Genomic DNA, 15,331 nt, shown 5'->3' on the forward strand with positions numbered 1-15,331 from the left:
CCAACACAAACCTAAAGCCAAGCTCTCAGCATGCTCGCTGTGACTAAACAGATCCAAACACAGACTTGAATGCCAAACAAGACCAGGGCGGGAGTCAGTCCATGGGATTCACCATGAAGATAAGCTGCCTCTGGATAGCTGAGAGTTAATAGTATGGTATCTATCATTTGAAGTACAAAACAACTCCATACTAATCAGGAGTACAACTAATACTGGACTGAATTCTATGCATTTCACAAGCCCCAAATCTGGATTAAATCACACATGTGATTTGTAATGTGAGCTGTTTAATCACTCTTGTAACACAGATGGTCTATAATTAGAAGCTCTGAAAAAGATGGGGAGTGGGACTGAGCTGAACACTTGCCCAGCATTAACACAGGCATGAAAAAAAAGGATGAGAAAAAATCCAAGGAAATAAGTATGCAAAAATCACTATTACAATTAACAGTTTAGGGCTGAGATGCAGAAGTAATAAACAGGCTGCTGAAACTTCAAAGTGAAACAAAAGCAAACTTCACTAGACTTTTTATTTTAAAAAACCCACACATCATCTTTTCTCTTGATAACTTAAATGAATACTGCCCACACATAAAATATAGTAGGTCACTTTATAAGCATGAACCACAGACAGACATCAAATTCTATATAAAGTACTTATATAGCACAAATACCATTAGTAAGTCTTTAGAAAAGCCACAGGGAAATAACAAGAAACCAAAAATGCTGTGATAGCATTTATGAAGTTAGTTGTAGGAAACCTTTAAAGGTTATCTAGTAAGAAGGAACATCCTCCAACCTGGCCTTGAACATTTCCACATATGACACATTTACCACCTCCCCAGGCAACCTTTCCAGCAGTTCACCATCCTCATAATAAAAAATTTCTTTCTTAGATCTAGTCTAAATCTAATATATTTCAATTTAAAACCATTACCCCATATCCTATCACAACAGACATTGCTAAAATAGTTTTATCCCATCTTTCCTGTGGGCCTCCTTTAGGCACTGTAAAGTTGCCATAAGGGGTCCCCAGAGCCTTCTTTTCTCCAGGCTGAACAATCCAAATTCTCTCACTCTTTCCTCATAGGAAAGCTGCTCCATCCCTCTGATCATTTTGGTGTTGTTCTGGAATCACTCCACCATGCCCATGTCCTCCCTGTGCTGGCACCCCAGAGCTGGATGCAGCATTGCAGGTGGGGTCAGAGCAGAGCAGAGGGGCATGTCTTCCATCATGCACACTCAGATTTAACATCTACAGCCTGCCTTAGGAATTGTACTGGCTTCATGACAACCCATTGAAGAGTCTGATCATGGAGGTAAAAAGAGAATCCCATCAACCCTTTACCCCAGACATTCCTTAGAACTAACAGCAAGTGCAAAAAATTCCAAGTTAATAATTATCATAGGACAGATACCTTCTCAACTAACAAAATCATTAGTTTTCTTTGTAGGGAATTTTTATATAATGAATTATATGTGTGCTCACTGTGGGAAGACTCCAAATACCAATTCAACTATAAGGGCATAATTGTAAGGACACTTTCTTCTGCTGAGTTCTTATTAAGATCAATGATGTGCAAGGCAAGATATTGCAGGACTGAAGATACTTTTTTATACCCAGGAATGGTGAAAAGTAAAAAAACTGACAGACTTATTTGAGGGAGTAGAGAGAAAAACACACAGTGGCTTTTGCTTTATTTCTTGGGTATACCTCCTTGATCAATTTGATTCTTAAATTCTTGATACTTCATTGCTCGTGAAACTCAGATTCACACCTCAAAAATGCATAAGCCTCTAAGAACAAACAAAGTGACTCAGTCTGACAACTGTAATGTTCACCATTTAGATGTGTTCATTCGCCATTCACATTAAATGTGAAAATCAAAGTTAGAAGTAAAATAACACTGTAACATAAATAATTTAACATGGTACTCAAGAATTTTCACTCACTGAAAAATGTATCATATTAGACATGATTAGTAAGAAGTGTTATTGTTTTGGTCTATGTTACCCCTACAGCTGTTGCTGTTACTGAAAAGATAACATTTCTAGTACGCAGCAGTTTCCCTTTTAAAAAGTGCTAATTTTATGACTAAAATGTTAACTTCTAAGCAGCCTGTCACAAAATTCACTGATTCTTTGCACCAGATAGTTGTAGAGAAAATTCTTTGCACCAGATAGTTGTAGAGAAGTCCTGCCAAGATCAGGAACAATTGTCAATGAATGCATCACATCCACTTCTGAGATTTTAAAAAGCATTCAGGGAGGGAACACACCTTTTTCAACCCTAAACTTGTGTAAGTACCACACTAAGCAAAAGGGTAAGGAAGGCACCAGCATCATGAGATTTGTGACAAAATACAAAGTTGAAAATACTGATTTCTTCATTCATATAAATTTCAGTGTTGAAAGAGTTGAGTCCATGACATATTATAAAGAAAAAAGATAAGGATCTCTGGATGGTGGAAAAGAATAATATACATTGGAAAAACAGTAGCCAGGATTCTGCTGTTTCTGGGTAGCTATGCACATGTTAATCATGTTTTAGTGTGATTATAAATATTTTTTTGCCCTAGTAAGAGATATTTACTCCCATATCAGAGATTATTCATCTTCTCTTCAAAAGTCCAGGAAGCTATATATTGTCATTTCATGAGATGAATGTTTTTTGCTCAAGTGAACAATGCAAGCAATGACACAGAAAGGACTAAGGCAGAATATCATGGGAAAATATTCTCAAAAAGTGGGAGAGAGATTAAAAGCTTTCTGATGTTAGGATAACACACAAATAAAGCCACTTTTCCTCACCTGTTGTCATCATTCAATGGGAGGGAAGCAGATAGAGAAAGAACAGGGTGTTGAAATCACGTTGAAAGGTGTTGCAGGATGAGGACTGTATCCATACCTTACGTGAGACAGTCAAAAAAGCTTGGAGGCAATCTCTGCTCTGTAAGGGGACTGAAAACATGAATGACTGATCATTTCTGAAATGTGTTAATAGAGTCCCACAGGCTACCTGAATCACATTCAAGATGTCAATCTTCCTGTGGTATCTACAGTAATAGAAGTAGATGACAAAACTAGAAAAATTTCAGTGCCATCTGCTCAAATAAACCAGAACTTTCTCTCCTCACCTCCCTTCTTCAGCTGTTTTAGTCCCAAGCTTCAAAGCCTTATTTGCATTAATGCAAAATCTGTTTACAGTCAACTTCACTGTGATACTGGAGCTTCTCCCCCATACCCCTAAGACACAAAGCAAAGCTGGCCAGGTGTCTCTAAACCACAGAGCCAGCTGCTCCAAACCAAGCTTACAGGAAATAGCAAGGAAAATATGCAGCATTTGACACATCTGGAACAGATTGCAGAGTCTTTGAAAATACTGTCCCAGTTCCCTTCCTCCTGCTGATGAGATTTCAGGCTTCCAACTGATGCATCAACTATAGAGGATTAGATAACATGCACATTTTTAACTCTGCATATTTTTTCTGACCAAATGAGAATTTTTCCAAGGTAGTACACAAAGTATGTGTATGAAGCTTCCTATAAAATGCTTGGACCAAACAGAAGTAATTCTACCAGATGTTGCTACTTAATATGGGAAAATTGATATAGTTGAAAAACAGTGCTAGCTGATTTTGGTAAGCATAGAAAATGAAGAAATATTGCCTGCTTTGCAAGGTTGCATTAACTCTTTATAAGAAATGTCCTCACAGTTTGTTGCCATAAAACATGAAATGAAAAGGAGCAGGGAGGATTGGTTAGTACCTATTTTGCCAAGTAATTTGTCTGTAATTCCATGTTGACGCAAGTACTGTAGTGTACATTTCTCAACATGGAGTACAAAAAAACCCCAAAAAAGCATTAAGTCATAATTAGCAAAACAAAGCAATGCTTTATTATTCGCTTCTTTTTCATCTGGACAATGAATGCAAAAGAACACAGAAACAAATAGAAGTTTAGAAGGAAATCCCAATAGGATATTGAACATAATACTTAACTTTCTTCTTCCATAAAAAGCTGAGAAGTAGAGGTGCCCCTAAACTTTTAGTCACTAACAGTTATCTCTGAAAGATTAGGAAAATGAAAATGTTTACATATGTATATTTTAAACATTAATTATAGATACAAAACTCAATACAGCACTAGCTTAACACAACATAAACCTCACTGTTTTTAACGTTAGTAATAAAAAACCAGAATTGTAATTAAAAAGAAAAATGGAGGAAACTATTTGTACATTTTTCCTCAAAGGTGCAACCAACAGCCAATGTATTTTTGCAACTGAGATTCCAGTTGTACAAAGGACTGAGAGATGTCGTCTTCTATTTAAAGAAGAAGCATAAATTTCACAAACTTTAAAAGAAACTACACGTGCATGAACTGCAGACAGTACCCCTTAAAGAGATGATATTTATAAGAACCTAATGGCATACCTTAAATGAATAAAGGGAGAAGTAAAACACATTTTCTACTTTCAGAGCTTTAAAAGAATTTTTTCCCTTCATAGATTACTTCCCAAATTACCTTGCATTTAAACTTGTTTAATCTTATGAAATGGCAATGTATTTATTCTAAACAAGCATTATAAAGTAGTTGTATGATTTTTTTTTTGAGAAGCACTCAATGTGGATGTTTTATTTATAGTGACCTCAAGAATGCAAACCTCCAAAATTACATCTACTACTAACTAAACCTTTAATAGCCAATTAACAAAAAATATCTATATAGCTCTAGGATTAAACAAAATTTAGAGAATATGCTGTTACAAAATATATTTTGACATATTTCCTAAGAAGCAATTAAAACAGTCATTTATGCAGAGTTATTTACAGGGGACTCAAAGTGTATCAGTTTTAGCACAAACCAGTATATTGGGCTGAATTCAATAAAATACTGGCGAATATAAGTTTGTGACAAGGAATTTTGGGGTTTAGTAAACTTAAAAATGTTCTATACAATCATTAGATGAATCTAAATTATATAAAAAACCTGTCTAAACTGGTTAATCTGAATCATTTAATGCATTTCATTGTACTCAGAAGTGCAGATCACCAAGTCAGTGGTACACACAAGCTGTGAAACAAGTTACCACTCAAATCTTTCAGATACAACAAGCGCAGATTAACTGAGTCTGACTGTACCTAATCTATACTTACAGATAGTTTGTTCTTACTTCAATACTATCTTTGTAACAAGCACATATTCAAATGTGCTAAAACAAAAGGCAGCAATTATAAATATTTACTAGAATGACCAGAACTGGTACTTGATCATAAAGCCATCCTGTCATTCATTTTTGAAGCCATATTTTCATTAATTTGTCTTCTGGTTTTAGTAGTCTTCTGTCTTATTAACTTGGAGGGTTAGAGATCATCTGGAAGTTTCACACCAGCATAGGAAAGGAATGTCTGTTCGATGCAGTCTGGAGATAAAGAAAAATTGTACTTGAGTTCATCACCATGATTCACCAGAAGCAGTGTTGCTAAGTGACCAGCAAACCTGAACTGCAAGTAAAACAGCAGCCTCCCTACCCCCCTATGACAGGATGGGAGAAAAACCACAAACATTTTCTGTTATTCTGTTGCGATTTCAGAAGAACGCCTGAGAATATTGCAAACTGTAGGGGTGTTATTATTTATTAAAACTTAGAATTAGTGTAGAGGAGTCACTTTAGAGGAGCTTACTCGTCTATGCAAGAACAAGGACACTTAAATGCGATAGCAATTAATTTGAACTTCTTGTTCCAGTACTTAAGATGCTTCAAAAACATAAATATTATATGTGTTCATCTCTCTGAACAACCCACAGACCTTATAAGCCCACAACCCATGCATCTCAGTGGTGCTTACAGGTAAAGAAAAAATTCAAAGCCACTGAACTCTGATAGGACAGCTCATTAACTTCAGTAAGTCCTGGGTTAAACAGTGATTTGTCCCAACACAGAATTTTAACTGCAGAAGAGCAAGGAATCCCAGACTGCATTATCCTACACTTTCACTTATTCTCTTCAAACTACAGTTCTCAAATACCATTTAGTCCTAACAACTCTTTTTAAAAACAGTATTTTTAAACTTTACTGTACTGAAAGCTTACAGATATTTTCAGTCACATCTACAAATTACAGTATTCTGAAGAGGTTACCACAACGCTAAGAAAAGAAGCCATATCTAACTGTTGCAAAAAGGCAATGCTGCCATGTAGTTGCTAATTTATATTGATTGCTAAAAAGGAATACACATCTCAGTTAATTACGTTACTGCGCAATTTGGGGGAAAAAAAGCACATTTAAAAGAAATGTTATGTCACAGTTACATTAACAGATTTTTTTTCATAATCAAGTGCATATTGTATAGCACACATTCATCATTAGCTGTTTTTAAATGTTTGTGCTTGTCTTATATAAAAAGAACCAGATTTTTTTTCCCCAGTCAAAGAGTGTCTCTGTTTTCAGACTTTGAAAATGTGTTGCAGGTTAATTCAAATTGATCCTGTGATCAATCCTGAAGAAAATTGATAAAAGACTTTTTTTTTTTTTTTACAACAAACATAGTTTCTCGGGTATGTCAAAATACAGTCTTTAAGCATTTTTAGTTAAGTGCAGAGCAATGAAAATGCTGCAATACATATTTCTAGGCTAAATTTATCTTGTCATGCAATTTAAATTTAAAAAAAGTTGAATGCAAATAAAGACCCCTGGTTTAAGTTACGTAGTGAAGTCCAATAAATCCACTTAACGGATAAATGGTATTAAAAAAAAAAAGAGTGGATACGTGCCAGACTGATTAGTCAGCTACCTGAAGGATACATAAAGCACATTGTTGCATACACAATAATCATACTTGTACATGACTGTCTTAATCCAGTCATGTAAAGAGAGACAGTACTCAACTATTGTTTGCATGTTCAGACCCATGTCAATCAGATTTAATATGCAGGCAGATTAGTGCTTCCTAACTTGCTGACGACAGGTTGACTACAAAAGCCAGTTTTTCCAGCACAAAGGACAGTATCCTGACAGCAGCAGATACTGTTTCTTAGGAAAAACATGTTCTTCCTAATTTTTGTTGCTGAACTTTCCAGGGCCAACAAGAAGCATTGAGGATGCTTTCAAGTAAGAAACTTCACACATCTCCAAGCCCATGAAGAATATATATACAGTATTTGTGACAGATGTTTAAAAACCATGCAACATCTGCTTCATGACAGGAGTTTGACTGTCTATTTCTAATATTTCTTTCTTCTTCATTTTCCTGGGAAAGATAACCACATCACTAAAAATAGCTTACCTTCAGTACAAGAAAAAAAATCTTGTTCTGTGAGCAGCTGCCATGCTTTCAGACATATTTCTGACTTTAAGATAATTAACAAAGCCCCGAAAGAACAAGAGGAGTCCTGGAAGTGTAGAAAATGCACAAAATTAAGTATATTAACATAAATACACACTATCCCACATTATTCTTATTCGCATAATTTTTAAAACCTAGCCTACAAAGTAAACTAAAGTCTTCATTTATCATTCACAAATTCAACAACTAAGTCAGCTTTCATCTTGTGATGCAAGGATTCAATTTTATGAAAGGTTTTCCACAAATTTTAGTGATTTAGACTTCAAGTCTCTTCAAGTCTCATCGGCTAAAAATACTGCTTGAAAATACTTACAAAGATGAAAAAAATCCTGAAACATAAAAGAATCTGTTCTGCAAACTCCTTTCAAGTAGAGCTCTCAAAATAAATTACTAGTGTGTTAGAAGAGTACCTGCTTCACAAAATGTACCTTTAGCAATAAGCACAATAAATATACTGTGAGTCAAAAGAGGGAAAAAAAGAAAGTAAGGATTGCTCTAGCAAGAAGCCAGTAATGAATTACAGTAGATTAGGACTTGAGATTTAGCCATCTGTAAAAAAACCACCAGTCCAAGAGGAGGAAGAACAATTGCCAAAGAAAATTACTCAACATATGTCAATATTACAGTTTTTGTCAACTCTAAATTTCAAAATCTTATAAATTATTTACATTTCACTGCATTTGAAAGAATATTTCAGCTAAGAGGAAAAAGATGTACACAATAGTCACAGAGAAGTTACATTTCCAATAATGGCACCTTGAAGATATACGCTTACGTGAATATACACATATGCGTTAAAACTCCAAAGGTTCAAATGAAAATCTAAACTGAGGTTCTACAAATTCAGGCAAGGATTTAATTTTTTTTTTTCTACATGATGCACTTTTCCTTCCTGCTATCCTGGATGAGCCCTTGATTTTTTCCAATGATCAATTCCTCTCTAAATTATTTTTCTTTATGATTGTTTTAACTTTCTTCAGTAAGATCTTGACTGCAAGTCTGCTACAAAACTTGCTACCCAAAAGCTACCAGAGACAGTCCCCCTTTCAACTGAAAAGAAGTTGAAACAGCAAAATGAGGGCAGGCAGCTCTTTAGGTGCTTGATAGAGTATTTTCGGCATCATACATGTTGGAAAATCAGTCAAAGTTCAACCCATATTTTACATTTCTCTGTTAAAGGAAGAAAGAAAAACCACTCCACTTTCCATTGTGATCCTCAATAAGAAACACTGGCTAACACTTAAATTTGAAATTTAGAATTGTGTCTCTCCAATTTTTTCACTGATACATGATAGCTCTTTGGAAGTAGACCACTTTGCTCTTCCGTGATGCACAAGCAGATTTTTCCAGCTGTTGAAAGAAGGAAAGCAAGCAGAAACGATCGATGAACAGCAGAAGAGAGGAGATGGCAGTAGGTGGGCTGAAGGATGTCAAAGGGCTATGCAAAAGAAAGACTCCAAGTCATTCCCTTCTGGAGAGAAGCTGGACATAGTACTTTGTGTGCTCTAACAAAAGGTTATCCAAAACAACAAAACACAGATCTGGTTGGCAGTGTTCCCATGACATGATAATACTCCTCCATGTCATTGTAAGAAGCTTTTTTAGGTAGACTCCTTCTATGGTCTTCTAGCAATACCATAAAGCCACTTCATCAGTTTAAAAATCTTGTTGGCATACTTCATGCAAAACCTACATAAGACAAGGGAATGCTGACTGCCAGATGCACACTGTATGCCTCAGAGTGCTTTTTATTCCAACTCGTGATTTAAAGAAAAAATAAACCCTCAAACACTTCAGACCAAAAATAAGGCTTTCCCAAATAAAAGTGAGCTACTTCCTGAATATGTGCAAAAGACTAGTAAAAAGAAAAATGACAGCTTTTTCCATAGAGGGAGCACTAGGGGAAGAACACTATTTTTATCCTAATGAAAAAAGGTATCAAACCTCAATTTCAGGCACCACAGGCTTTGTTTTAATTAAAGACTTATCTGGAGATGTTTGTGCCTGCAAAGAGTCATTTCACCTACTTCAATACAATAACCTCAAAAAATACAAAAGCATTCAAGGGACTGATGCTGTGAGCTGTTAAACATTTGCAGGTTTTATGTACATCAAGCAACCAAGTGCACAAGAGCAGAGCAAGGTGGGCATTAGAGAGTCTGATGAATGCCCTTAAACGCTATTAAGAGGCAGATAGAGAAATTTTTAGGTAATGTTGTTTAAGACTTTTGACATTTCTTGCAAGATAAACAGTGAGTCACAGTGAAGATCTCAGAGTTGGTCTTTTTTCTTAACTTACTCAATGCTTCATTCTAACATTTGCTGTTAGCCACTTGAATCAATTGACTCAAAGGGAAGAGTGCCACCTACTGAACCAGCAACAGTTTACCATGCTTCCAGAGCTGGAAACAGAAATTAAAATGCATAGCAGCATTCACTTCTGTAAAAGAAAATCATTCCAGATTCCATATCTAAATTACAAAATCCACAGCTGGAGAAAAGTTATAGTGGTTGGGCTTTGGTATACCTTCGTTAAAAACAAACACAAGAGCAGAAGATGTGCATCAGACTTGAAACACTGGCAGACAGAGCTCTTAAGAGAAAGCTGACATCATGGGACCACTGTGATCAGCAAGCATGAAACCATTCTCTCATCCTACTGAGCAACTGCTGATGCAGTTTGCATTTCAAAGGACTCAAAAAGGACATTTTGTGACCTGTGCACAAGACAGCAGACTCCACCTTCCTGGGTTCGGACACATTTCTTAAAATTTAATACTTGACATATAGGCTTATACATGTAAATACTACTTAATCACATAAGGCCAAAGTTTCATTACACAGTTCTGCACCCCTAGAACAGTAGAAGCAATTTAAAAAGCACAAGTTACAAGTCTCAGTTTTACACATAATCCCTTATGCAGAACAAAATTTTTTGAGCTGAAGGGTATTTGAACAGTCCACAGTTCACACAATAACACCACTATGGTAACCAATAACCTCATGAATAGTATGGAAATAAAAACAAAACACAAAATTATCAGCAGCTAAGGAAAAGCACATAGCTAAACATGTTACAAAACTCTTATTTACAGCTACATGATTCATCTTTGAGTACTTCCACATCAAAACAGAAATGAATTCAACTGCCACTTACCAAGTACAAGAAATATCCACCAAAGCCAGTACTGTCCATTGAAATATCCAGTAAAATAATCTGAAAACTGAAATTCATAGAGGAGGCTTAACTGCAGTAAGATAGATGACTAAGACATATTTAATGCACTATGCAAATAGAGAAAGCATGGAGGAAAGAGCAAGTTAAAATAAATGTATCCTACTAAAATGCAAAACTAATATATGTACAGCAGTCTATTACACAAATAAAACATTTCTATTGTCAGTTGGTTTGCAGCAAAGTAATGAAAAATCTCTAAAAAATACGTGTGTGTACCCATGTAAAATATATATGTATATATGAAAACACCCTTGTATTACTTGCCAGTAATCTGTCATTTTTTATTATAATGAGTCACCACTTGTTGATTTTCCCCTTTTCCCCTCAGTGCCTGCCATCCCAAACACATTACAGCAGCCTGCTGCTTTAGATATTAACACGAAAAGCCACATTAGTTTAATCTTATCAGACAGGGATGTTCTGCTGACCCTACAAAAGGGGAGCTTTTGACCTTCTGTATACCCCCTACTGTTAATCGCTGCCATGAATACCAGCCCCATAAAGACCCCCAACTCATTAAAGTCTTTTCATTTTCAAACCAGCATTCAGTTCCCAGCAGTGAGCTGAACGCAGCTAAATGAACCTTGAAGTGCCATTTCAACTGTTCCTGCGAGTGACCACGGCAGACAGTTTTGTCCTCCCTGTGATGTGGGAGGCAGCTGGAGGGCAGGGTGTGATCGTACTGGAGACAGGTATCTGTGCCTTTACCAGACTCCAGACTTCATGCTTCACTGATAAAAAGGCTAATCAAATGTCTCCAAAACCCCCACAAAAAGTAGAAATGGGGAGATGAGTGAAGAGTTGCCAAAAGGAGTAAAATAACCTACTCAGCAGCTCTGCACACTTCTATACACTTCTACCCTGCTATCATTCATTATGCTTCCTGCATCCTGACTTTTGTGCTTAGTGCTTCCATTTGCCCTTTCTAGGACATTTCAGTATATCAAACAAGAAGTAATGGGAGGGGAAATAAAAAAACCTGAACAAACAAAAGAACCCCCACAAAAACAACAAAACAAAGAAACCCATCAAAAAAACCCCAACCAAACAAAAGATACTGGGCCTCATATACCACCAGATGAAAATCTAAGACATATAAAGAACTGTAGATAAAGGTGGTTTTTTTCTTCAATTAATCCACGTGTTTGTTCCAGAATAAAGCCAGATTATGTGAACTCTTTTAGTATATAAGAGTATACTTGTATAAGAGTATGAGTATTCATTTTGACCACCAATCAAAGAAAAAAAAGCAAGAAACAGAACTGCTAAGTTGAACTAAAGAATTGCTATTTTACATTATCCATATATAAATACGCAATTCCTAGGATTTTGACAACACATCGACATTGATCCCATCTCACTTGTTAGTCAGTATTTTCAATTCTCTAAACATTTTATGCGTGTGTGCTTATAAATATATATCTATATACATACACACACAGACATATCAAGATACTTTTCCAATAGTTACCATTTCGTTTAATTGAAAAGAAGATTCACTAAAACCAACAATCAAATACTTGCCCATGTGCATTGCTCTCCTCTCCTACTCTCCTTGGGCAGAATCAGCCACGGCTGCAGAATCTCCCCAATAGCAAAATTGTGCTTTTGTTCCCCCTACCCTTCCTTTTCCCCAGTAAAAACTGATACAGATCAAGCATACATGAATTCAGGCTGTCTAGACACTAAAAAGTTTTGTACAGTTTTGTACTACTGACCCTGAGTGAAAAAGGAAGAGCTTGAAAGAAAAGGACAGAACAATTTGGTGCACACAGGCCTGCTTGTGTGTCACCATTAAAATGACTGTCAACATACTCTTCACGAGCTTTCTGCTCTTGTCTCTAGAAAGGGAGACAATAGAGGAACATTATGATCTTCATTATGAAAAACTCCATCCGTGAGGTCTTGGCATTGGCCAGCTCTAATATTTCGTAATTAATAATGGATTACATACAATAATTTAATTATAGTCTAGAATACAGTAATTCTGTGTTCCAAAGGAAGTTTAGCATATATTAATTTGTATATTTGTTTTGAGCACATTTTCCAGCAGAGAGGAATAATGAAACTGACATAATGAGCAATTTCTCACCTCTGTTCAGTATGCCTTAAGGGAATCTGAAAATATCCCAAACGAACGCATAGCTGAAAAATTTATGTCTTCTCTCTCTATTAAGATATATTCTATCCCAGCCCCTGAATTCCAACAAATACACCAGAATCGCATCTGGTCCAGCAGCATTTCCCTGCTCTGAATGAGCAAAAAGGAAATTAAAAAAAAAACTTCTAAGAAAGATGCTGTACATGTCCAGGAAGGACCATGCAATCTTCCAACAATTTTTTTACTATCATGCTAAGTCTAAATCAAGTTGCTAACACAGACACTGAGAAAAAAAATTTAAAAAAAAGATTATTGGTGGCAGAACATGAAAGATATCTAAGTTATCCAAGATCTTTTTCTTCATTAAATGGGGCAGGATTTTAAATGTTGTGCCTCACAGCTAAGCCGAATTCAAGTTCAGAAAGCACCATTACATTTCATCTAGCATCCACTTAGCTAAGTAACTTGCATTTGGCTACTGTACCTTTTGGAAAAGTATCTAGTTTTGCAGTGAAAACATCAAGACTCAAGCATTTAATATTGCAAAAATGTGACTAACTTCATATTTAAGTTGGACTTGGTCCCATATGTATCTTACAAGGAATAAAAGAATCAAATACAAGGAAGAAATGCTTTCTTATATTCCTTTCCCAACAGTCTAAGACATCTATAAATCTTTCATGCTTGACACTATAATACCAGTGATATTTTAGGTACTTGCTCCACTTCTGTAGACTTTTAAATACTTGTACAAGGAATGAGTCATTTGGTATTTATTTTACTAGAAATGTGAACATCAAATGCTATGTCAGGTAAAAAAAGAAAAAATACCGGTTTTCAATTCCCTTATTATATCCTTGAATAAATTATGTGTTTGTTGTACAGAGTCTGTATTGTGTGAATCAAGAAACATACCCGTACAATGAGAATCCATTTGATCAGGGAGAGACCAAATCCACAGATTGCACCATACCTTCCAGCTATGGTATTTGTTATACAGAAGGATAAACAAAATCCAATCCAGTTGAAAATAAACGCCACTATAAAATAAAAGAAACAGTAGCTTCTGTTAATCTGTATAGCTAAGCAAACAGACTTCACAGTAATTTCACTTTTAAACTACTAAGGACATGCTTACACAGTCAGTTAATTCTCTTCCGGTAATTCAGGCTTTCAGAGATTGACTTTGAACCCAGACATTGCCCCTGGTATAGTCACTTAATGACAAAGCAAATGGTAAACAGGCTGGAACCTACTACTTTACACTAGAGAAAATTCCAACATAAAAGAAAGTATTATACTGCCATAGACATCTAACCAGATTATACTGGACATGAAAAGTAAATTCACAAAAAGGACTATAACACACAAGATTTGGATTAAAACAAAGAAGAAAAACCCTTTCTGCACCTTTATAACCAAAAATATAGTTACATGCACACATATGTGCATGTATAAAGGCTGCAATGTTTAGCTTTATCAATTTTCGATCTAACAGAATAAAAGTATCCACTCTTGCTCCAAAAACTTAGTGTAGAAACGAAGGTAAGTTGAGAAGCTGATGTTTCATGGGTCTCTTAGATCTGTATTTATGCCTTCTCTTTTAGCTCTATATTCCTAAGACATAAGTAGCCTTGGCAGCTTTACACAGAAGTTAAAAAAATCAATGAACAAAAAGGACATTAAGCATAACTACCACTATTGCTTCAATTAACACTTTTACACAACCCCCAGTTTAACAATTTAAAGTTTCATATCTGCATATGTACTTGGCAACCAGCATCATCATCTGCATTGACTACAGGTTGCATGCATTATATCAGAGTGTGAGAATTCACAATTAGGGGAATGACCCAGCTTAGAAATCAGTGAGGGCATCCAAAAAGAAAGCCACCAAACAGAAGAGATGGAGGAACTGGTAGAGGAAGCTAACTCAGGAATTCTGGAGAGAACATGACAGTGGAAAATTGAAAACATTAGGGAACTCCACAGTAAACACAAGAATCACAGAGGAGGCTAAAGAGGAATGGAAGAGGGGCAGCATGGAACAAAACCCCTGCCAACAAATTCTCAGTGTTTAAAATCCTATGCTTAGCTACATAAAATTCAGACATTAAATCGTCAGAGGAAAAATGAGTCTGTCTCTTCAGTTAAAGTTTGAACACAACTAGGAACTGAAAATTGCTCAATAGTTTTCTTTAATTAAAGCATTTTGAAATACTATCTATAAAACCCCATTATTTTTATACTTTAAAACCTTATTAAAAATTTTCCAATAGTCTGAAAGAAGATGCAACGATATGCTCACAAATGCAAAATCAAGTCTGTGAAACTGCAGCTGGATTCCATGAACTTTAAACACATGGAAGTTCCAAAAGTTTTGGAGGACTTCAAAATAGTCATTTAGTGCAAGTGGGAAAACATCTTGCATTGCTCAGAGGCATGGGTAAAAGATGGTGGCAACAAGAATTCTTACTTGTATACAATTTACTAATCTAAAAGGACCCCAAGAAACAAAAGTAAAATAAACCCAAAACTTTGAGCAGATGCTGATCCAAACTGGCATAAGCAGAGGAAACAAACAAAACCAATCCAACCCCTGCTAAAAAACACCCCTATAGAACAATATTATGACCCCAACAT

At 35.8% G+C, this 15,331-nt stretch overlaps 1 protein-coding gene across 2 annotated transcripts in view; it reads right to left on the reverse strand.

Moving 5' to 3' along the window:
* Positions 1–3,875: 3,875 nt before the first annotated feature.
* Positions 3,876–15,331, reverse strand: part of NDFIP2 (Nedd4 family interacting protein 2) — a 45,675-nt gene continuing 34,219 nt past the window's right edge. For both annotated transcript variants that reach the window (XM_071431008.1, XM_071431007.1), the window contains 4 exons: positions 13,604–13,728; positions 10,507–10,573; positions 7,290–7,395; positions 3,876–5,425 (listed from right to left, as the gene is read on the reverse strand). In XM_071431008.1, coding sequence (XP_071287109.1) covers positions 7,292–7,395; positions 10,507–10,573; positions 13,604–13,728 — 296 coding nt within the window. In that variant the 3' untranslated portion in view covers positions 3,876–5,425; positions 7,290–7,291. The remainder of the gene's footprint in view (positions 5,426–7,289; positions 7,396–10,506; positions 10,574–13,603; positions 13,729–15,331) is intronic.

This window comes from Agelaius tricolor, unplaced genomic scaffold (assembly GCF_023055355.1).
Source record: "Agelaius tricolor isolate 1412-34295 unplaced genomic scaffold, bAgeTri1.0.p SCAF_7, whole genome shotgun sequence".
NCBI lineage: Eukaryota > Metazoa > Chordata > Aves > Passeriformes > Icteridae > Agelaius > Agelaius tricolor.